Genomic DNA, 24,039 nt, shown 5'->3' with positions numbered 1-24,039 from the left:
CGTCCTTACGGCTCCTCCCAATCCATTAACGGTGCTTTTAGGTACCATAAGCACCAGTCACCGTCCTCGTCGAACCCGTCGCTTACGATGAAAAGGGCTCGACGAGTGAATGAACCCATAGACACAGCCCACTGAGTTTCTCGCCGGATCTCCTCAGTGGGTCGCGTTTCCGATCCAGTGGTAGATTCTGCGAAGCACTACTCTTGCTAGAGCAAGTGTTAGCAACACACCTGGTTCGAGCCCCGTAAGCTCACTTACACGTCAAGGAGAAGCTGAAACAGCCTCTCAAAGCTATCAGCATAGGTAGGAAAAAATAAAAACCATTTTTTTTATTACACTTCACGTACATGTACGACCCCCAATGTCGAATGTTGGACTACGGAGCGAGACACCAAGCACAAACTCCATACAAACGAGATGGGGTCAAGGGGTGTAACCAGACTGGGTGAAACTAAAACATACAGAGAAGCTTTAAGGACGCTCCAATTGTTGAAAAAATCATGGTCTTAGTAGGAATCTTAGTGGTATGGACACGTGATTTTTTTGATTTTTTTTTATAAATGAAGGCGGATTACTGGTGTCCCGGAGGAGTCCAGTTTTACCAGGACAGGCGGGTGAGCAAAGGCTCAGCAAGGTGGGATGCGATTTGCCAACAACTGTCCGAATGCCTCCGGAAAACAACCTAACAACTCAAGAGCAATTACTTCGCGTATGAATCTATGGACTCGTTATGCGGAGCGACAATGGTTACGGCTCTCATTAGGCACTGGAATTGCCTGAAAATAGGCGAGGAAGAGGGCATCTCCCGGGAACCTTGGGGACAAATACGACCCAAACATTAAGAGCCCCAATTCGACAGTGTGACAACCCAAGATAGAAATTCCTAGCGCCCACGAACTAACAAAATCCCACCCCAATACAGGATAAGGAAAAGAAGAAGAAAATGTAGGTGAATGCACATTGGCGGATTTAATGCATAAGGCATCTTCCTTTACCCAAACAAGGGTGATGCAGAAAAGAACCTAGTAGGTGCGTCGCTTGGTAAATTAAAGGAAAAACAGATGTCATACAATATACTTATTATGTTTATTAAACACATAAATACACGTAGAATAGGGATCGCAGCACATAAAATAAAACTTCCACTGTTCCAAAATCTTTTGTTATAATAATAATTAAAAATTAACACTTTTATTACACTGAAGTATGGAACCTATCTATGCACTGAAGATATAGGTCTATGGTCTTCGACACCATCCTTTTCTCTGTCATTCTGTCTGTCATTATCTTCTCCCTTTCTTACCGTTTTCTCTCACTCACATCTTAACGCTCCGTTCCACACTATTTTCATACGTTCCGTTCTTAGCAATCCTACATACATAAAATATAAATTTAATTGTATCCAGTAAGTATTCATTTACTATGAGCATAAATACTAGTCATTTCAATAAGGATATATTTAAATCAGGCACCATTTTAATCGTTGTTAATGCGTCAAGTACGGTTTCGTTTGTTGTTAGCTCCCAACATTTCAATGCCAAATCGGTTCAACCTCCAGAATAAGCCGGAACACACGTTTGGATCGCGACAGAAAGAAGCAGATTAATTACTACAGAACACGCCATGTCTAATTTCCAAAATGAAAAGGCCAAGACAAGGCAGTTAAATATTACCCCCTATGTTTGAAAACAGATTTTTAACACGCTGTTATTAGCTTGGAATCTTTGAACATAATTATTATGATCGACTTCAAGGCGTCTCGTCAACTTAAAAATTTACACACGCAATGCCATCGGTCAATACAATAATTTTATAACTTCGCTCTATACTCGGTATCTATATCTATACTAATATTATAAAGAGGAAAGATTTGTTTGTTTGTTTGTTTCGAATAGGCTCCGAAACTACTGGACCGATTTGAAAAAATCTTTTTCCATTAGAAGCCGACATTGTCCCTGATGAACATAGGCTACTTATTTTTTTTTTTTTTATTTTTTTTTTTTTTTTTTCATGTGTGTTTTAATGTTTCCGAAGCGAAGCGAGCGCGGGTCGCTAGTTAATAAAATAAACATTAATAAAATAAAATATTGTTAACGGAGAATACGATGCCCCTGATCTCTTATCTCTTCTGAACTTTAATGTGCCGCTGACGTCGACAAGGGCTTCGAAGTTGATGGTGTTCAGGGTTCCCAGATACTACACTAACCTTGGTAAGAACGCGCCTCTCAGCAGACTAGTTGGGGAATTAAATAATTTGCATAACAAGTATTCTCTGGACGTTTTTGCTGGCACTGTTGACAGTTTTAGACGAGAAGTCTACAGCCTTGCTCAATGAGCTTTTTATAAGTAATAGCGTATTTGGTAGTAAATGTGTAATAATGTAAGTTCTTCGTGTAATGTTATAAATAGTTTTTTTTATACAACGAACCGCTTTTTTTTCAATGCATACAGTCGGTACCTGTAATTGTGTTAACATTTAGTGTGAAATCAATGTACATGATACCTGTAATTTTCTGTGCTGATGTATAACATGTTGGTACCCAATAAATAAAATTAAAATAAAAAGAGATTAAATAATTGATCAGTTTACCATAAAACGTGTTTTTTAGTTTGTTTCATAAACTACAGTCAATACTTTATAAGTGTTAAATAAATCAAGTGAAGATCAATAAAAATTAATTGGGAATGATCAAGTTTTTTTAGAGTCAACAATAATAAAAATTGGGTGATTCATTAAATGAAACTAAATCTTGAGACGTCAGTGGTTTTGGTCGAATTTCGGTCATCGGGCGGATATTGGCTAATCCAAATATTTCAGCTTAGAACTCTCGATGCAAAGGAGACAGACGGAAAAGTATTCCCAGGCGATTTGTTATGCACAATAATGTACATATTAATACGTGAAGCAAAAACTTTGTAGGTATCCTTTTTTACGAAAATTGCGCGGACGGAGGAGTATGTTTCTCTCACTTATAGAGAATATAGAGAAGGAGTGCAGAATGTTAATATTTTTTTTAATTTATGCATAAAAAATACAATAAATCAATAAAAAAAAACATTACACACACTACCATGTATTTGACACACATACGCATACATACTATTTGCTTATTGCCAAATTTTTCATAATGCTCATAGTCTGAGGTCAAATTGAGATTAGATTAAATATTGCTTGTCTTTATTAATATTTTTTAATAGTGTAGCCTTGGCGAAATTTGTGATTATAGAAGTATAAAATACAACCATCATAGTGTATGTAGTCTTTGACAATAGAATCATAATAGTGTATATTATACAAACTTATAATTTCAATGAATTATAGTCGAATTTCGACTACCGGGGGACCACTAGTATATTATACTTTAGACTATTAGACTAGAAGTCGTCGTGGCCTAAAGGATAAGACGTCCGGTGCATTCGTGTTGAAGCGATGCACCGGTGTTCGAATCCCGCAGGCGGGTACCAATTTTTCTAATGAAATATGTACTCAACAAATGTTCACGATTGACTTCCACGGTGAAGGAATAACATCGTGTAATAAAAATCAAACCCGCAAAATTATAATTTGCGTAATTACTGGTGGTAGGACCTCTTGTGAGTCCGCGCGGATAGGTACCACCGCCCTGCTTATTTCTGCCGTGAAGCAGTAATGCGTTTCGGTTTGAAGGGTGGGGTAGCCGTTGTAACTATACTGAGACTTTAGAACTTGTATCTCAAGGTGGGTGGCGCGTCTACGTTGTAGATGTCTATGGGCTCCAGTAACCACTTAACATCAGGTGGGCTGTGAGCTCGTCCACCCATCTAAGCAATAAAAAAAAAAAAAAAAAAAAAAAAAATATTAGACTTTTAGTTTTGGATGTCAAAGATTTTGCATCTCAAGAGACCGTATCACATCGAAAGAACCAAATATACAGGCTTACTTCATAACACGCGAACTCTCCAAGCGTAAAATCAAATCTAGTTTCCATTGGATACGAATCAAGTCAAAGCTTACAACTGCGAGACATAAACCTGATCTATAAGCCCGGTAGTATATACAGGCAAAACATAGACTATAAATTCTTGAACAAAAAATTGAATGTCTCTGTGGAATTTGGTTACGAGGTATGTTTTGCTGTCCTGCGATGTACATTTGGTTCGGGACGTGAATTTTTAGGGTTTCGGTCAGCAAATCGAAGAAGCCGTTGTAAAGATGCTATTATATGTATTTACAACGTAAGATCCGGCTTGGAATTTCCTTCTATGAGGTCTATGACTTTTCAGTCTTCTAACAAGGCTATAGGTCTCTTGTACAGGACTAGTATTGTTGACGTTGAAGACGATCATAGGAGGATCACAAACGAATAGTTATGGAGAAAAAAGAGAAAAGTACAAAAACGCTTCGTATACCTCAAATATTTTACAATTTATTCATCATTGTCTACCTTATAGCCCAGGGCGGCCTTAGCCTGGTTCCGGTATGTCACTCCAGAATTCTCCTCTATTCAAGGCCTTCTTACGGTTTTTGATAGACATCATGGAACAATATTATTATTTTAGTCTTGGCATACACACTTTTTTTTTTAAATATAGGTCGAAATCTTCTTAGTTGTTTTTCAGTATCTATGGCGATCGGCTTCTTGCAATTCAACTGCGGCCATAAAGTATTTTACAACTTTAAAACAACTATTATGCCTATCAATTACAAAAAAATTTTAAAGGAAATGTAATTTACTGGTAGGCCTTAAAGTAAAAGTGAACTTTGAAACACATAAAAAACCCTAGAACCTTAGAAAGGTCAAATTTAAATCCTCTAGAAAAGCACTGAAACAAATCCAAAAAATCACTAAAATTAGCTAGCTATTTAAAAATAGTTCAGTGATAAACGTATCGAATTGTATTAATCTAAAGATTATAAGATTTGGCTGTATGAACTATGCCCCTTTACCTTTACCCTGGCATTCTTTCATTGTTCTATCGAACAAAACAAATATGACTGGAATAGCAGTTTACAGATAAAATCAATTAAATAGGAACTTCAAATATGGCGCTAAATCTAAAAACGCTCCGGAACGATTCTATTTGATGTGTCAAATGGAACGTTTTAAATCCAGTCGAGGCAAACGGTTCGTGGATTTACTAAAAACTGTTTACACCGACCCGTTTCATTCGGACATCGCGGGATGCGAACTCAGATTTCGTATCGGCAATTTGTTTGAATATTAATTCGAATTTAGGATGTTGAATTTTTACTCTATATTCGGGCCAGTTCCTGATGGGTACTAGTATAAATGAAGGCAAATTGGAGAAATAGTTAAATGAAATTGTATTAGAGGTTTCGGAGTCTTTGTGTTGAGCTTAAATTCTTTATCGATTTTGCATCGATTAATTAAAATTCGTTTGCTTGCCGGAATACGCCGTGATGCACGAGAAATCACTTTAGTTGACAGTAAACAAGCAATACTTATCTTCAACTGACCAAATTTGGCCTTCTCCCGCAGTGATTACCACTACCACACACAATATCACTGTCTGTTTCTGTCGTTGATTGTTCACGCGGTTTTAATCAAGCACGAACGAAAATAATTATAGAATAGTCGCTACATATTGTAATTATGTTCATTTCTCAAGATGGGCGACGTAATCTCTAGGTGGTCTCTAGGTTCTAGTGGTCTCTTCCTCTTAGTCGTCTCACTCTTAACAGAGCTGTTGTGATTGTTATTCGATCCCTCCAGCAGTGGAGAAAGCAGATTTGATGCGTTTTATGATGCCCAACATCTGTCTCTGCTCGAGGTTATTGCGTTACACTCATATAAAATACCTTCCACTGTTGTCTTGATTTGAACGGTCCACCACAGGAAATCTTCCGCGCGGTTTCGTGCCTTCCACCGTTCCATACAAGACGAAATGTTCTATACACTGGTTATCCTATGGAAAAAGTGTCTTAAGAAAACTACCATCTTAGACTACATTGTAGAAATAGACGCTGCTTGTTAAAGAGTTCTTGGAGTTCATTATTTTCGTTCTCTTTCCAAACATTCTTTTCTTTTTTTTTTATTGCTTACATGGATGGACGAGCTCACAGCCTACCTGGTAAGTGGTTACTGGAGCCCATAGACATCTACAACGTAAATGCGCCACCCACCTCGAGATATAAGCTCTAAGATCTCAGTATAGTTACAACGGCTACCCCACCTTTTGAACCGAAACGCATTACTGCTTCACGGTGCAAATAGGCGGGGCGGTGGTACCTACCCGCGCGGACTCCCAAGAGGTCCTACCACCAGTGATTACGCAAATTATAATTTTGCGGGTTTGATTTTTATTACACGATGTTATTCCTTCACCGTGGAAGTCAATTGTGAACATTTGTTGAGTACGTATTTCATTAGAAAAAGCACCACATATTCCAGCACCACATATTAACTAGAGCGTCTATTTGCTGCCTCTCCACTTCTTGTACGCTTCAGAACCAGAACATCCATTATGGCCATACTCAGGGGAGGCCTATGTTTATCTGTAGACGTCCGTGACTTTGGTCCCGTGTTTCGACCTATGCCGCTTTATTCGCGCTATCGTCTGTGAGCCCCCAACTAAATACCAAACTCCAGGCAATCCGATAGCTTCTCCATTCGTTTTCTATACTAATATTATAAAGAGGAACGATTTGTTTGTTTGTTTGTATTGAATAGTCTCCGAAACTACTGAACCGATTTGAAAAAATCTTGTTCACTGTTTGGAAGCTACACTATTCCCGAGTGGCAAAGGTTATATGTAGTCTTTTTTGAAAAAAATTTGGGATCCTTACAAAAACTCCAATAATGTAACCCAAGGTGTAAAAACTTACCTAAAATATTCTTTACATCGCGTGCCCTGCGAAAACTATTGATGATAGAACAAAATAATGTACTACGACTAGTAAGTAATGAAAATCTGGTAACAAAACATATTTAGACCTATTAAAAATCTCTTAGTTATAAACAGTAACATATTTCTATTTCAAACGATTCGTGCTCTTTTTTGGTCTATTTATAACTTGGCCTTAAGCTGTCGGTTCAGAGGTTCACGTCTTTCAATCGAGTGTGAAATTTAATCTGCTTCTATTCAGAGAATATACTCCGCATTTCTGTGTCAACACTGAGTTAATCGACGGTTTATCATCGTTCTAAAAGTTCTATATATTAATACGTGAAGCAAAAACTTTGTATCCCTTTTTACGAAAATTGCGCTGACAGAGGAGTATGAAATTTTCCACACTTATAGAGAATACAGAGAAGAAGAAGTGCACAATGCTAATTTTTTTTTAAAATAATGCATAAAAGATACATTAAATCAATAAAGAAAACATTACACACACTACATACCATGTATTTGACGCACACACGCATGCATACTATTTATTGTCAAACTTTTGTTCTTGACGTCTGTGGTCAAACTGAGAATAGATTAAATATTGCTTGTCTTTATTAATATTTTTTAATAGTGTAGCCTTGGTGAAATTTGTTTATAGAAGTATAAAATACAACCATAATAGTGTACAAACTTACAATTCCAAATAATTATAGTCGAATTTCGACTACTGCGGGACCTCTAGTAATATGAGTAATATACACGCTCTGACAATAAAACTTCAATTTGTGTGAACGTGCTATTTCAAACCTTCACAAAGCCAGATTATCCTGTCAGTTTTTTAACAGAAAGAAATGTCTTAGGAGTCGAAAACTCATGTTCCCTCATTGACAATTTAATTTAGTATGTGTCATTTACGTTGATATATCTAATAATTAATTAATGAAATATCTAATAAAGCTATTCTATAGATTCCAGTAACTACTTGATTTGGCTATAAATGTTCGGATATGAAATTTTGTGTTTATAGAAGATGATAAAAATCACTGATACTGATAAACCAATTAATTTACTCTTTTTCCTACCTTAGCTGAGAGGCTATTTCAGCGTAACCTTAACTAGTAGGTGAGCTCACGTGGCTCAAACCGGAGTGATGCTAACACTGACCCTAACAAGAGCAGTGCTTCGCAGAATCTACCACCGGTTTACCATTCGGCCTACAGGATCGGGTATGTTAATGGTACCAATGATACTGATACACCAATACCAAAAAGATTTTTTTAAAGGCGGTCTTGTCGCTAAGCGCGATCTACTTCAGACAGGCATCGTATGGACAAAAATCATATAAGGAAAGAAACAATAACTAAAATTAGAGTAACAATTTAAACTATCTTACTGTCTCTCCCTTTGATCAATTTAAACAATGAAAACTAACTCTTGCCGTATCAAGTTGACGTACATTCCTTACCAAGGTTCGTACCCCTTAACATGTCCCAAAATATATACGTCGCGGATATTGGAATAATGAAATTCCGCGTCGCTTCGCGTTGAATGTGTAATGATGTCGTACACCTACAGGGAAATGTAAGTTTATAGGTAGCTATGAACACATTAATATATAAACGTTTTGTAAATTTCTATTGATGATTCCGAGAAACCTACAGAGAAGGAATGTTCGAGATGATCCCTTCATCTCCTTTTTATCATCGCATCCCCGCCATCGGAGCAGAGTCCATCCATATTATCTGGAACCGCTGCGTTCATCGACAGTGCGTTTCCAGAGGTCTTTTTTGGCACGTACCATCCGGCTATGGAATGAGCTCCCCTCCACGGTGTTTTCCGAGCGCTATGACATGTCCTTCTTTAAAAGAAGCTTGTGGAGAGTATTAAGCGGTAGGCAGCGGCCTGGCTCTGCCCCTAGCATTGCTGAGGTCCATGGGTGACGGTAACTACTCACCATCAGGTGGGCCGTATGCTCGTCTGCCTACAAGGGCAATAAAAATTAAAAAAAAGAAGGGAAACTATGAAGTAATTTAAGAAATTTCTCCTCCATGAAGTATGTGGTTAGTATTTGCCGCCATAGACACAATACACTGTGTTTTTCGCCGGATCTTCTCAGTGGGTCGCGTTTCCGATCCGGTGATAGATTCAGCAAAGTATTGCTATTGCTATGACTAGTGTTAGCAAATTCTCTCAGGTTCAGCCCGGTCACCTACCGGTCTGAGAATAATTGGAATAGCCCCGTATGCTACCAACGATTAGGTAAGGGGAAAAAAGTATTTAATAATGTATATCTCCTTTCTAATATTTAGCAATAGATATACGCTAAAGGCTTATCTACATTGCACACATCTCGTTGAATTAAAACACAGCACTACGACGCGGTAGTAAAACTAAACTTCCAACACGAAAGTTCTAGAACAAATCCCGAACTCTTAAGACTGTATAACAAATCTAGTTAAAAGTAGTAAGATTGTTATTAGAAACGTTTCCAATATTTCCAGTTTTCGTGGTAACAAACGACTTCACTCCACTTTAGTCGAAAATATAAATGACATTAAAAAAAGCGATAATAAACTGTAAATGTATTATAGTTACAGGTATACTAAATTTAGTGTTTTTTAGTAAATAGCGTACCATAAAAGATATTTAGTTTTATTTGCACAAGCTATTATTTTTTGCGTTACCTTCGAACAAAAGAACTGCTGCTCGCTTGCTTTGTCAAATAACTTAAAAGCAATTAATTTCGAAACAGAAATTAAATTTGTGACAATATAATGGAATCACTTACTGATTTTAATTTTATGTGTCTTATATTAAATTGCCGTTTAATTATCTTTGGGCTTGACGTTTCATTACAGCCAAAATATTGGCCTGAACTAATGAAAATTTTTATGCCACCTGAGTACAATAATAGTATTAGTGATAATACTATTGGAGCTTTTGAGTGAGTTCCTATCGCCGTTTTGTTTTTTTATACTGACATGGTTAGTAAATAAGTACTTAGGCTGTCTGTTTTATATATAAACTTTTAAACAGATTTTCCCTGCATTTTTAATCAGCGAATTTTAAAACAATGTCTCTAAATTTAGCGTATTGACTGAAGAACATGCTAACACAGCATAATATTATTACATAACTAGAAATAATTTCAAAGCAGGATCAGCTAAATCGCAGTATTGTGGTTAATATCTCATTATGCGATCTGTCTATACTAATATTATAAAGAGGAAAGATTTGTTTGAAACTACTGAACCGATTTGAAAAATTCTTTCACTGTTTGGAAGCTACACTATTCCCGAGTGACATGGGCTATAATATTTTTTGAAAAAATTAGGGATCCCTACTAAAACTCTAATGATGTAACCCAAGGTGTAAAAAAAATACCTAAAATATTCTTTACATCGCGTGCACTGCGTAAACTATTGATGATAGAATAAAATAATGTACTACGACTTTGTAGAACACATTATTATTTACAAAAAGTGTCGCGACAGCATATGTCTAACTATTATAGCTATGCCGCAATAAATGTTATTTTTAAAAAAAAAAAACGACGTCAAATATCGTTAAATTTTTTGTTAAAGACCCGAGCGGAGCCGGAGCGTGCCGCTTGTATGTAATAAGTCTGTAGTGGAATTATCCATATTTACCATTTTAACCTTCATTTTTACAGGTGAATGCGCGCCAACTTTAGCGCCATGGAGGCCCACAAACGAAGCCACCACGATACGAGTCTCGAAACACAGCAACGACGTTCAAACACGAGCTATTTACGACATTAATGACATTGTACACTTCGAGGACAACGACCTCGTTATGAGAGATCCCGAAATGCACCCCCGAGATCAAAACACACTTGATAACTCCGTTGTTCCATCGCTCTACGATTATACAACCAAAATACACACTAAAACCAATATTCTGAACGATAAATTAGCGGCTGGTAATGAAAACGATATAAAAAGTGATGGGATTAAAACGATAAAAGAAGATAATGATAATTGCGAGTGTCATCATGGCGGCGGCTGCGTCAACGGTGTTTGCCTGTGTCCATTAGGGTACGCGGGTGTCAAATGTGAAATCACATTGGATTTGAAGGTTGGTGCGTTGATTGTAAAATCAGCAAACTTTTTTTTTGTTTCTTGTTTAAAAGTATAATATTACTTTAGTTTTGAAATAGCAAACGCTGTCTACTTTATGTAACAGTAAGATAAAATGCCCTAAAATTTATTCGCATTGGTGGCCAAACAAACTTATGAGAGTAAACTATAGCTATTTCGATCGCTGTAGCTAATTGAAAATAGACAAGATGGTTCAAGATTATCTGTTTGATTTAGTATCTATACTTATTACTTATAATATTATAAAGACGAAAGATTTGTTTGTTTGTTTGTTTCGAATAGGCTCCGAAACTACTGGACCGATTTGAAAAACTCTTTTTCCATTAGAAGCCGACATTGTCCCTGATGAACATAGGCTACTTTTTTTTATTTTATTTTTTTGGTTTCATGTGTGTTTTAATGTTTCCGAAGCGAAGCGAGGGCGGGTCGCTAGTTTAAAATAAAAATACTAAAAAGGCATAGATAATCTAGTGTCTAATGTTTCTTTTCAATCTTTCTCGAAACCTCCGCACCGATCAAAGTTTTTTTTATAGAAAAAGTTACAACTGTTGTCGGTAAAGATGTAAGTCGAGCCCACACTAGGGAGGCTACCTCTTGACATCAGATGATCAGTGTTTTCGTTTGCCCATTAACGAAAAAGAAGTTTGAGGAATTTGTAAATTTTAAAATTTAAAAAACCTTTTAGATATAGCTGTTTTTGTATAAATCATTTATTTGTGTTAAAAACTTTCCAAAGTATTAGAGAAACTCCCAAAAATAAACCAAAGACGAAAGACAAAGTGTAGGTAATTCACGAAACTTTCAATGGTTTTCGGTAAATCTTTCGTATAATTTACAATTTACAGACGCGTATTTAAAATCTTCTATCCTTAGATTCATTGTGATTGTTATGTTTCATAATTTCATATTGAAGATGTTCAGTAAAAAAGTAATAAATTTTAAATTAAATGAATTAAATAAAATGTAATTAATCAGTTTGATAGGTTATAAACTTTGGCGGTTATCTACATTATAAACAATATTATTTAACATGTTCTTGTTACGATATTATATTATATGAAAATAAAATATTAAAATTTGTAAAATATAAAAATCGACTATAAAAGTTGTTCACGGAATAGATAAATTGTGATAAACGAAATTATTTGGCGCCCAAATGCTAAAAAAGAAAACGAAAATGGCGACTGTTTTATCCCTTGACATTAAGTTTATTCAATAATGTCATATGGCCATAGACCTTTATAGTAGGGACACGACATATTGTTCTATACGTACAATTGCTTATATAAATAGCACCCATTTTGAAGGCACATACATAAACATATATCTATCTCGTTCTTACTCAGCACTTTAACTCGCAGGAAAACAATATAACAGTATTTCAGTGCGTACATAAAATGAAACATGAATATACGTAAATATCTCCGTCTCCGTCTAATGAGGCCGAAAATCCGCCATGTTGAGCGCACCAAATGTCATTGTCACGTCAGTTCGGCCGTCTGTTTTGGGTTGTACATTATTTATTGACTTTGATATCGATTTAATATGATTGCTTATATAAAATTTCATATTTTATCATGCTTAAAACATACAAAAATAATAATTGAAACGTATTTTATAGGATCTCAAGAAAGTCGATGCCCCAAAACTATTATCTATATATATTTAAATTCATTATGGAGCCCTCATCCGAAAAATCGGACATCATTTTTCGGTCGGAATCTATTGATCATGACACTAATCATAAATACCTCTTTAAAATATGTCATCAAAACATATTTAGACATTCTGTTTAAATATTTCGGGAAAAAGGCTACCGACAAAATCTCTTCGGAACTATTTAAATAAAATAGTTTTATTCCGCAGTGAGTAAAACACTATTGTAAATTCGTTAAATTTTAATATTTAATAATTAAGTAATTTTAGAGAGGAAGTCACAAGGAATGACGTTTGTAATTAATGAATAAATGTTCTGTAGGTGTTTTTTTTTCACGCGGTCCCTTGATAAGTTTACAATTTGAATCACTCTCAAGTGAAAGTGATTCAAATGGTGCGGCGCACCTTCCTTGAGGTGCGCTGCGGTAGTGTGTTACGGACTTTAAGAGTCAGCAAAACAATTAAAATAGATTGTAATAGTCTAAGAAAAACACGTACTCAAAATACGATAACATTTAGCATGCTAGAAATGGGCAGATGGCACTGTACTACGCCATATCTTTATGTTTTGCGACAAACGACAACTTTATAAAATCAGTGTAGCAACTTTTAAAAATCATCATATCGTTTACTTGGCAAATTCGAAGGACGAACTTGTCTTAGATTTCACACATCTAAATCATATCATATTTGCACATAACAATATACCTACTTACTTCCCATTAAAGTATAAATTCTACAAATAAATAATACTCAATAATATTTAAAATAAAATGAGCCAAGAACATTTATCGATAAAACCTGATAGCATTGAAATCTTTTGTACAGCACTAAAACCGCCATGTTTTGTGGTCAGATGACGTCACAGTGGCACGCATTTTTTGTTGACGTTTCATTTCCATAGGTTTCCTACTTCAGTGCATATGGCGTATTGCACAGGACCTGTCAATGTTTAATCACGGCCTGTGAATTCTGAAATAAAAAGTCCTTAACCCTTTGCCTGCCATGTAGGTCACCGGTGCCCTACGCGACGCACTCAAGTAATTATGTGGATTTCTGTTACTACGCGCCTGGATTACGTAACTTTTTTTTTATTGCTTAGATGGGTGGACGAGCTCACAGCCCACCTGGTGTAAAGTGGTTACTGGAGCCCATAGACATCTATAACCGTAAATGCGCCACCCACCTTGAGATATAAGTTCTAAGATCTCAGTATAGCGACAACGGCTGCCCTATCCTTCAAACCGAAACGCATTACTGCTTCGCGGCAGAAATAGACAGGGTGGTAGTACCCACCCGCGCGGACTCGCAAGAGGCCCTACCACCAGTAACTATGCCTTTTGTTTGTTAATGTATGTTTTAGTTTTTAGTTCTCTTAGAAATAGATTCATTCTTAGTATCTTCGGATTCGTATTTCCTGGAGTTTACTAGATATTCCTTAGTAAGAAGATCAAAGACAGAAATCGACATAATTACTTCAGTGCGCCACTGGTGATCTACATGGCAGCGAAAGGGTTAAAAAGGAATACGTAAATAAAGTTGTGTCCTATAGGTGCCTCGCTTCAACGGGTCGTCGTATCTCCGGCTGCCAGGCCTCGGGAACTCGGCTCAGTCCTGGCTCGACATTCAGGTTTGTGATCTATTGACATGCATAATAGAAATACTAGGAACAAACACAAGCTTGTTGTGCCGATGAGTAGGTTACATAAGATACGAAATTCATTCGGGTGTTTGTCTGTGCGCCTGTACAACAAAATCCCACAAGACGTTCAGAACCTACATATACATGGGCTTAAGAAAACTATTAAAGAACATCTGTGCAATAAAGTCAATGATTATCTAGAAGATTGCACAAAGTGAGAATGAGTTGCTCGCTCCGGGCATTTCAATGTTGTAATAATTGTTACGTTATAATACTGATTGTAAAAATGAATATTTTAAAAAAAAAATATGTATACACAACCCACTGAGTCTCTCGCCGGATCTTCTCAATGGGTCGCGATTCCGATCCGGTGGTAGATTCAGCGGAGCACTGCTCTTGCAGTGTTAGCAATTCTCTTAGGTTGAGCCCGTGAACTCACCTACGGGTCCGCGTGAAGTCAGAATAGCACCTTAGGCTACCAACGATTAGTGGTCGTGGTATTGACGCTCCGCCCGACCTTCAGTATTCTCAATGAGACCCTGAGCCACTCAGCGTATCAGTCACCGATGCCGCGATGTTGTGGTCGCTTGTCTTCTACTGTATGATATGCATATATGATGTATTGATATGCTTATAACACTATAGTTATTTGGTTAAACAAGAAGAAGTGCATTTTAAATATTTATATTGTGGGCGCATTAAATAACTTTGGAATCGTTTCTAACGCCCACAAAATGTTTTAGTATTCGTAATTTCTCCGTGAATTTCATTACATCTATCTTTCTTCGAGAATGGTAACTTTTGTTGAACAGTTCGAGACATAGGTACACGTGCTAGCTATCTCCAGCGCTGCGTTCTTAACGCGCGAATTTTATTTTCCCTACCAAACCTCTGGTAGCCTAAGGGGGTATTCAAAGTACGCACAGACCAGTAGCCGTGGGCTCACGGGCTCAACCTGAGAGAGTTTGCCAGCACTAGCCCTAGCAAGAGCAGTGCTTCGTAGAATCTAATACCACATCAGAATCGCGACCCACTGAGAAGATCCGGCGAGAACTTCTAAGGGTTGACGCGTCAATAATTCACGGTGCTCCATCATTCAGTTTACCATATAAAAAGCATCTTACAAGACTGGGATTCTTAAAACACGAACTCCCCGAAGTAAGAAACTCTTAATAAACTCATGAATTAACTTCATTATTTACTTCTTCCAACACCGACATCATTATGAAAAGAAAAAAAACGAAAAATAAGAATTTATTCTGTAATTTTTAAAGAAAACTTTCGGAACGTTTTTAAAAGCTTTTGCCGAGAAAAAATACAGGCGAAGCGTCGTCGGACGTTCTTAAAGTTATAATTATTTAATGTTTAGTCATTGTTGAAGTTTTCACGAGCTTTAACTTGACGGAAGATTGTGTGTCTGTGTTTGTGTTTATGAAGAAAACGGTCCTTGTGTCTGATAGATTAAAAATCACGGGGTCGTCATTATTCGCAAAATAATTCTTGTCTTATTCGAAAACGCATAATCAATATGGTAAAAAAAACCGATACTATTTCAAACTTTACTTTTCAGTGTATTTCTTCTAAGTTCTTTCTAAGAAAAAATTTTTTTTTTGCTTAGTTGGGTGGACGAGCTCGCAGCCCAGTTCAGCCCACCTGGAGTTAAGTGGTTACTGGAGCCCATAGACATCTACAACGTAAATGCGCCACCCACCTTGAGACATGAGTTGTAAGGCCTTTTAACAGTACAACAGCTGCCCCATCCTTCAAACCGAAACGCATTACTGCTTCACGGCAGAAATAGGCAGTTGTACATACCGGTGCGGACTCATAAGACGTCCTACCACTAAGACTCCAAGACCAAGTAGCACAGACTCTTGAGTTTACTAGTATTCGTTTCTTTATCAACTGGTTCTATAGCAGGTAACGCATTCAACAAAATGAATCTTTAAAAAAACCGGCAGTTGGCTAATTTCATTAATTTATTAGGTCGGCCGGAAAGAATAAGATCAGGCCAAGAATTAGACATGTTGCGCTTTTATCGAAGTTAAACTTTTTTTTTTTATTTTTTTTTTTCAGTTTACTATTGTGCTTTTTTTTCTTACCTAGAGCGAGAAACTCAGTGGGCTGTGTCTGTGGGTTAATTCCCTAGTCGAGCCCTTCGTCGCAAGCGACAGGTTCGACAAGGACGGTGACCGGTGCTTGAGGTACCTAAAAGCACCGTTAATGGATCGGGAGGATCCGTAATGACGTGTTTAGGACGACGTTGACTGTTTACCATTCGATCTACCGGATCGAGTATGACTATTGTGCAGTAATTTGTAGGCAATTACGATCACAAAAAAAAACCCTAAAATGAGTGGAGTTCATTCCTTCGGTTCTTCTCGGAACTATAAATAATAATAATAAATAATAATAAATAAATATTTACTAACGATCACGCCACGTTAACTGGTCCCGTGATAAGTTCGTAAAGAACTTGTGTTACAGGTACCAGATAACGGAAATAAATGTAATTTTTTTATTATATACATACATATATTTAATATACATCCATAACCCTGGAAAAGACATTTATATTTATCATACAAATATCTACCCTTGGCGGGATTCGAACCCGCGACCCCCTTGTGTAGTGACCATGTCACTTACCACTACACCAGACGGCCGTTAAAATGGCTCTAGGAAACGATGCTAGAGTTAATATTAACTCTGATTAAGATTGTTCAATAATTTTCTAAAATTTATATATAATACTAGCTGTACCCGTCCGCTGGGCATTTAAAATTAACATTATTATTTCTCACCCCCACAAAGGTTCTCATCATTAACGCTCCCGCAACTGGTGTAGGGAGTCCAACACTCATATAAGTATGAGCCTATCCATTAAGTACATGTATTTTCTCCATAGATACCAAGTTTCAAGTCAATCGGATGCACGGTTCAGTAGTTATAACGGAACATCCGTAAAAACCAGTATAGATTTATATATTAGTATAGATTCCAACTTCATCTCCAGCTAACACTGAAGCCCACAAACGGGGACGGTCTGGTGCTGTACGACTCGGAGCGCGCGAGCGGCGATGGAGATTTCTTCTCGTTACACCTGAGGGACTACTTCGTGGAGTTTGCCTTTGATCTCGGCTCAGGGATCGCTCTCGTGAGGTAAAATTGTAAATGACATTCGCGAATTTTCTAAATTTTAATATATTTATAATAAACAAAATAAAAAAATTAATATAAATATTTACTAACAATCACGCCACGTTAACTAGTCCCGTGCTAAGTTCGTAAAGAACTTGTGTTAGAAGTACCAGATAACGGAAATAAATATAATATTTTTATTATACACATACATATATTTAATTTACACCCATAACCCTGGAAAGACATTTATATTTATCATACAAATATCTTCCCTTGGCGGGATTCGAACCCGCGACCCCCTTGTGTAGTGACCATGTCACTTACCAGACTACTACACCAGACGGCCGTTTAATGGCGGGTTATTGATTCATATACTGGTGGTAGGAGCTCTTGTGAGTCCGCACGGGTAGGCACCACCACCGAGCCTATATTAGCCGTGAAGGAGTAATGCGTTTCGGTTTGAAGGGTCGAGCAGCCGTTGTAATTGTACTGAGACCTTAGAAGTCTTATCTCAAGGTGGATGACGACATTTACGTCGTAAATATCGATGGGCTTCGGTTACTACTTAACATTAGATGGACCGTGAGATCGTCCACCTATCTAGGCTATAAAAAAATGGGACAGTAAAAATTTTTTTTTTTTTTTTTTATTGCGTAGATGGGTGGACGAGCTCACAGCCCACCTGATGTTAAGTGGTTACTGGAGCCCATAGACATCTACAACGTAGACGCGCCACCCACCTTGAGATACAAGTTCTAAAATCTCAGTATAGTTACAACGGCTACCCCACCCTTCAAACCGAAACGCATTACTGCTTCACGGCAGAAATAAGCAGGGCGGTGGTACCTATCCGCGCGGACTCACAAGAGGTCCTACCACCAGTAATTACGCAAATTATAATTTTGCGGGTTTAATTTTTATTACACGATGTTATTCCTTCACCGTGGAAGTCAATCGTGAACATTTGTTGAGTACATATTTCATTAGAAAAATTGGTACCCGCCTGCGGGATTCGAACACCGGTGCATCGCTTCAACACGAATGCACCGGACGTCTTATCCTATAGGCCACGACGACTTCAAAAAAAATAAACATCACGTACCAAATTTCCCTGGTTATCTTTGCCATTTGAACAGATCGGCGTTCCCGTTGAAGCCTAATGAATGGCACCGGGTGTCCGTCAGCCGGTCGGGGAGACACGCGACCCTCCGGGTGAGGACCGCGCTCGGAGTGACGTCACGCGCTGTGACGTCACGCGGCACGTCCAGACGTCTCACGATGCACAAGCCGATGCTGCTGGGGGGCGCCCCCCACCCCATTCCGCCGAGGTTGGCTCTGCGGAAAAGTTTCAGCGGATGCATTGGACAGGTAAACTTACAGTATAAGCCGCGTCAATAAAGAAACGAATCGAAAATGGCGTCTATGTACTTGCACTGACAGATGGTAAGGTCAACAAATAAACAGAAAGATAGAAAGAAAAGGTGTTTATTGTAAGAAAATATAAAATGAGAATATACTTTACTTTATGCCCTGGCAGAGGGGGAGGTGTCTCATCTGGGATGCAACTTGCGTAGACACTTTTGCTGCCAGTCATCTAAGTCGCACAACTCTAAAGTGAAAAATTCGAACTCAACAACAAAGTCGGAACTGATAATTTTTTTTGCATGCAGTACGCGCCGTGTGTGACTAAAGACAGCAATAGCTTAGAGTGAGAGCGCATTATCGCCGCCGCCATTTTAGATTCGTTTCTTTATTGGCGCGTTACACATTAGAACTAGTGTTGGGGCTGCTGTCTAAAATAAGCGCTTAAAAAAAACGTTAAAAAAAGCGTTACCTACCAGCTGAAATTTAAACTGTATTTGATTTATAATTTAATTTGTGTGCTTCTACATAAATAGGATATATGTATAACTGAACGAAATGTGAGAAAAGAAATGATTAAAACCATAACGTTTTAAATGACCGTTCGAAGAATTGTCTTTGTGCTTCAACGAAAGCTGATGTTTTTACGTGTTGACACATACTTCTCTCGGCGCTTACAGTTGGTGATAAACGATGAGGAGCTATCGGTGGTCGCATCGGCTCTCGGTGGTCTCAACGTGGACAATTGTGACGAGCCTCACAACAATACGTGCACGTGAGTCCAACTCAGCTTATCCATGAATTTAACCCACTGAGTTTCTCGCCGGGTCCTCTCAGTGGGTCGCGATTCCTACCCGGTGGTAGATTCTGCGAAGCACTGCTCTTGCTAGGGCCAGTGTTAGCAAATTCTTTCAGTTTGAGCCACTAATCCGCGCCTTATTGAAATGGGGCTATTTCAATAGGCTATATAGAGGTTATATGAGAGGGTACCCACTCGTGCGGACTCAAGACGTCCTACCATCAGTCTCTCCACGTGCAATATTCGTCGGCGGGTACTGTACACGCGTGAACTGTGTGCTTAGTGTAAGTTTTTTAACGTTCTCGATAGCGTAAAAGTTAGCTCATATTTGTATGGAATGGGATCGTTTGCCTACGTTTGCCGCTAGGGGCGCTGTTCCAACTGCATACAAAATTGGCTTAACTTTTACCCTATCGAGAACGTTAAGAAACTCGCACTAAGCACACTGATTTACCAGAATAAGATTTCGCGATTTCCTTTCGAATTATTAATTAGCGTTCCGCTCCGTTCTCAGGGACCGGAAACTGTGCGAGGAAACATTAGACCCGATGCCGGTGTACCCGCGCAACGAGATAGAACTGGACGTACGCCATTCGATAGTCGCGAAGAAGGGCTTCAAACTGAAAACGCACAAAACGAAGCCGAAGAAACGTAGTCGGGCCCACGAGGCTTACAAGACCAAGTACTCCATGAAGAAGCACGACTACTACACTAAAGGGGGCCAGGTGCTGTCCGCAGGCGACACGTACATGCAAGTCAAGTACTTGAATGCGAACGAAATTAATTGGGGGGACACGAACTCGTACCCAAGCTTCAGCGGCGTTGACAGCTTCATACACATCGACGACGACGAGACCATGAAAAGGTAATACTAGTCTTTAGGTTGAACTGCCGGTGGGGAGGCGTTGTAGGCGACCCCCCAACCCCTCGGTCCCCCACTTGACCCCCGGGGGGCCGAGACCTCGTCCACCCATGTAATTAACGTGAATTACAACTATACCGGGACTTTTTGGCGGGAACGTGAGGAGTGAAGTTGTGTGATTTGTTTTATTTTGTCTATTTAGTGTTTCTTCAGGTTTAAATGTGTAATAACGGTGGTTTATTAACTGTTTAGTATCTGTGAAAGTGCACAAATGTGGGAAAATGAAACAAAGCCGCTGGACGTAGCTTCTCGGGATCCAACAAATAGTCCATTGAAAAAGTCTCAGTAAATTACCACCATTTTACTGAGATTATATTTGATCCCATATCATCTCCTCTCATTTTATTTTAATTCATCTCAGTTGATTAATGTCTCAAATTAATCATCTTCATTTCATTTTACTCCATATTATCATTTTTCATGAAAATAAGAATATCAATTAAAATAAGACTTGACCTAAAGGTCTTAGTTACCAGGTCATAAAATTCCTTAAAAACAAACAACTATACCCTCTAGTGGCGTTTCAGATAGAATATATATTTACTGTAGCCAGAATTCTGTCAAATACAGAAACTTACGATATCTTGATAAAGCCTTACTAAAATCCCAGTTAAGGAGTGCGTGCACCAAGCCTCAGCTCGCTAAATATGGAGAACAGCTGTCGAAGCTATAATAATCAAGGATTCCTGACATGGCCACCACTGTTCTGTCAAGAGTAGCAGACTATGAGGATGACAATGATGACGATATCTCATTGTCATGTCATGTCATATCTTTTAGGATGACGATGATGATGATATCTCATTGTCATAATGAAAACCTCTTTTACGACTGAATTACGCATTAATTTTGTTATTTCTGTCGTTTCGAACACTTACCATCTTTCTTGGCGGTTTCGTTTCGATAACTATAAAACTATACAGCTGGTAAAGCGTCCAATGCAAAGCCTCCATGACAGTGTCTTAACGAAAACTAATTAATTGCACGTTTTGAATTTGCGTTTTTTAAATGTCATTTTATTGTTTTAAACGATTTTATTCGAGATTCAGTCCTTTTATTAACGTCGGGGAATCCATTTACGGATACCCGGTCGAGGTGGGTTTTTTTTATAGATTATATTATTATTATTATATTTATCGATTCAGTCCCAAAAGTAACTTTGCCTATACATTTTTCGACTTAAGTCTCATGTTGTTAATTTTTTTAAAACCGTGATTCCAGATTACTGAGCTACACGCTCGACATAAACATCCGCTTCCGATCGGTGACGTCAGACGGCCTGCTGGTGTGGAGCGGCCGCTCGCCCCTCTCCCCCCCGGGAGACTTCCTCTCGCTCGCCGTCGAGAGCTCTGTACTCGTCTTCAGGTAACAATAATGTCGTCTATGTAACACGAGAATTGGTAGCTCCACCGTATTATACCTATATGTGACCCCTTCTTCAGCCATGCTCCTCATGTCTGAGGGTAGTTTCGTCTTCACGATATTGCGCTGTTTTCTCAATTTGTCTTTGGCTACTCTAATGACACCATAGACGGTAGAATCGAAGCTGGTGCGAACCTGAAATATCAGTCTCAATTAATTTGATTTTCGTTATTGGAATGCATCAGGCGTCTTACCCTTTAGGCCACAACGACTTCAATTAATACATCTCTTCTGATGAACATCTCAGTAACTCTGCTTTTTATATTAACGTTAATAATAATATCGAAGTCTCTTTGAAAGCTTATAAAACCAATAAAACAATCGGTCGAGAAGAGAATGCTACTCCTCAGTCTTGGCGCTTATAGTTATATAGTTTGATAAACCAAACTTTTTAATAGCCCGTGATCACAAGCGCCCTGCCCCCAACCCCCCTTTCCCTACCCCCTCACCCCAACCGTAGCCTTCAAATCATAATTTTCTTTCAGATACGACTTGGGCAGTGGCGAAGTGGTCATCATAGCGAACCGCACCAAAGTTGACGACGGCTTGTGGCACAGAGCGCGGGCTACAAGGTAACGAGAAATTTTGTTTTTATTGCATAAATGGGTGGACGAGCTCACGGCCAACCTGTTGTTAAGTGGTTACCGGAGCCCATAGACATCTACAACGTAAAGCCGCCACCCACCTTGAGATATAAGTTCTAAGGTCTCAGTATACTTACAACGGCTGCTCGACCCTTCAAGCCGAAACGCATTACTGCTTCACGGCAGAAATAGGCAGGGTGGTGGTACCTACCGTGCGGACTCACAAGATGTTCTACCACCTGTAATAGCTTAGGACATTTTTAGAGCAATGAAGCTCATTATTGCACGTGATGTCCGCGGACCGAAGGGCTACAATGAAAACAGTGTAACAATTATTATAAAACGACACCAAAAATCGATATGTTTTTGTAGCGATCTATAAGGCACTACCCAATCAACTTGCTTCAGCTTGTCGTCAATTTCATTAATATTTATTCCAGAAATTTATCTGAAAAACCAACTTAATTTGTATTTATTCACATTTTATACGGCATGGTTATGCCGGCGGGATACAGTAAAAAAAAACAACAATTCGACTACGGTTTTTTTTAAATAAAATCCAGCACTGTCTGTGGTCACTCGACTTTTTAGCCAAACGATTTTTTTTCTTATTTTCACGAAACTGAGATTTAAATAGACTTGGGATGACCCGAAAAGCTATGTAATTATTATTTTTTTTAATTTCTAATACTAATAAACTAAATACGTGTTAAATGGTTTAGAAATACGTCAAATAAAAACATAAGAAATTCCGGGTGTGCTCGATTTCTAAAAGTGAATATTTTTCAGGCTCATGTAAAAACGTTAAATTAACTATCATAAAGCTCTTTTTTTATTGCTTAGATGGTTGGACGAGCTTACAGCCCATCTGGTGTTAAGTGGTTACTGGAGCCCATAGACATCTACAACGTAAATGCGCCACCCACCTTGAGATATAAGTTCTAAGTTCTCAGTATAGTTACAACGGCTACCCCACCCTTCAAACCGAAACACATTACTGCTTCACGGTAGAAATAGGCGGGGTGGTAGTACCTACCCGTGCGGACTGACAAGAGGTCCTACCACAGTAATTACGCAAATTATAATTTTGCGGGTTTGATTTTTATTACACGATGTTATTCCTTCACCGTGGAAGTCAATCGTGAACATTTGTTGAGTACGTATTTCATTAGAAAAATTGGTACCCGTCTGCGGGATTCGAACACCGGTGCATCGTTACATACGAATGCACCGGACGTCTTATCCATTAGGCCACGACGACTTCTAAAAGTTCCTCTAGTTCAAGCTCGTCTGACTCGGTGCTTCCAGGAACCGCCAGGCAGGCGTTCTGGAGGTGGACGGCTTGGGGTCGGTCGGGAACATATCGCCCGGGAAACACAAACAGCTCAACACCGAGAACGGTTTGTATATAGGTGAGTACGTGACGAATACTATTATCTGTAAAGTGGCCATTTTTTGGTAGGTGAGCTCACGGGCTCAACTTGAGAGAGCTTGCTAACACTAGCCTTAGCTGGAGAAGTGCTTCGCTGAATCGACCATCGAATTAGAAACACGAA

At 38.5% G+C, this 24,039-nt stretch overlaps 1 protein-coding gene across 1 annotated transcript in view; it reads left to right on the top strand.

The window, feature by feature from the left end:
- The window catches only part of LOC114243351 (EGF like, fibronectin type III and laminin G domains protein pikachurin), a 145,854-nt gene that overhangs the window by 115,545 nt on the left and 6,270 nt on the right, over nucleotides 1-24,039 (top strand). Inside the window, exons 9-17 of the mRNA XM_028174807.2 lie at nucleotides 10,505-10,929; nucleotides 14,161-14,238; nucleotides 17,267-17,412; nucleotides 18,531-18,762; nucleotides 19,437-19,531; nucleotides 20,070-20,420; nucleotides 21,699-21,842; nucleotides 22,385-22,471; nucleotides 23,792-23,895. Of these exons, the coding sequence (XP_028030608.2) occupies nucleotides 10,505-10,929; nucleotides 14,161-14,238; nucleotides 17,267-17,412; nucleotides 18,531-18,762; nucleotides 19,437-19,531; nucleotides 20,070-20,420; nucleotides 21,699-21,842; nucleotides 22,385-22,471; nucleotides 23,792-23,895 (1,662 nt within the window). The remainder of the gene's footprint in view (nucleotides 1-10,504; nucleotides 10,930-14,160; nucleotides 14,239-17,266; nucleotides 17,413-18,530; nucleotides 18,763-19,436; nucleotides 19,532-20,069; nucleotides 20,421-21,698; nucleotides 21,843-22,384; nucleotides 22,472-23,791; nucleotides 23,896-24,039) is intronic.

Source organism: Bombyx mandarina, chromosome 28 (assembly GCF_030267445.1).
Source record: "Bombyx mandarina strain Sakado chromosome 28, ASM3026744v2".
Taxonomy (NCBI): Eukaryota; Metazoa; Arthropoda; class Insecta; order Lepidoptera; family Bombycidae; genus Bombyx; species Bombyx mandarina.
The sequence above is the reverse complement of the archived record's forward strand: the minus strand, read 5'-3'. Positions and strand labels throughout refer to the sequence as shown.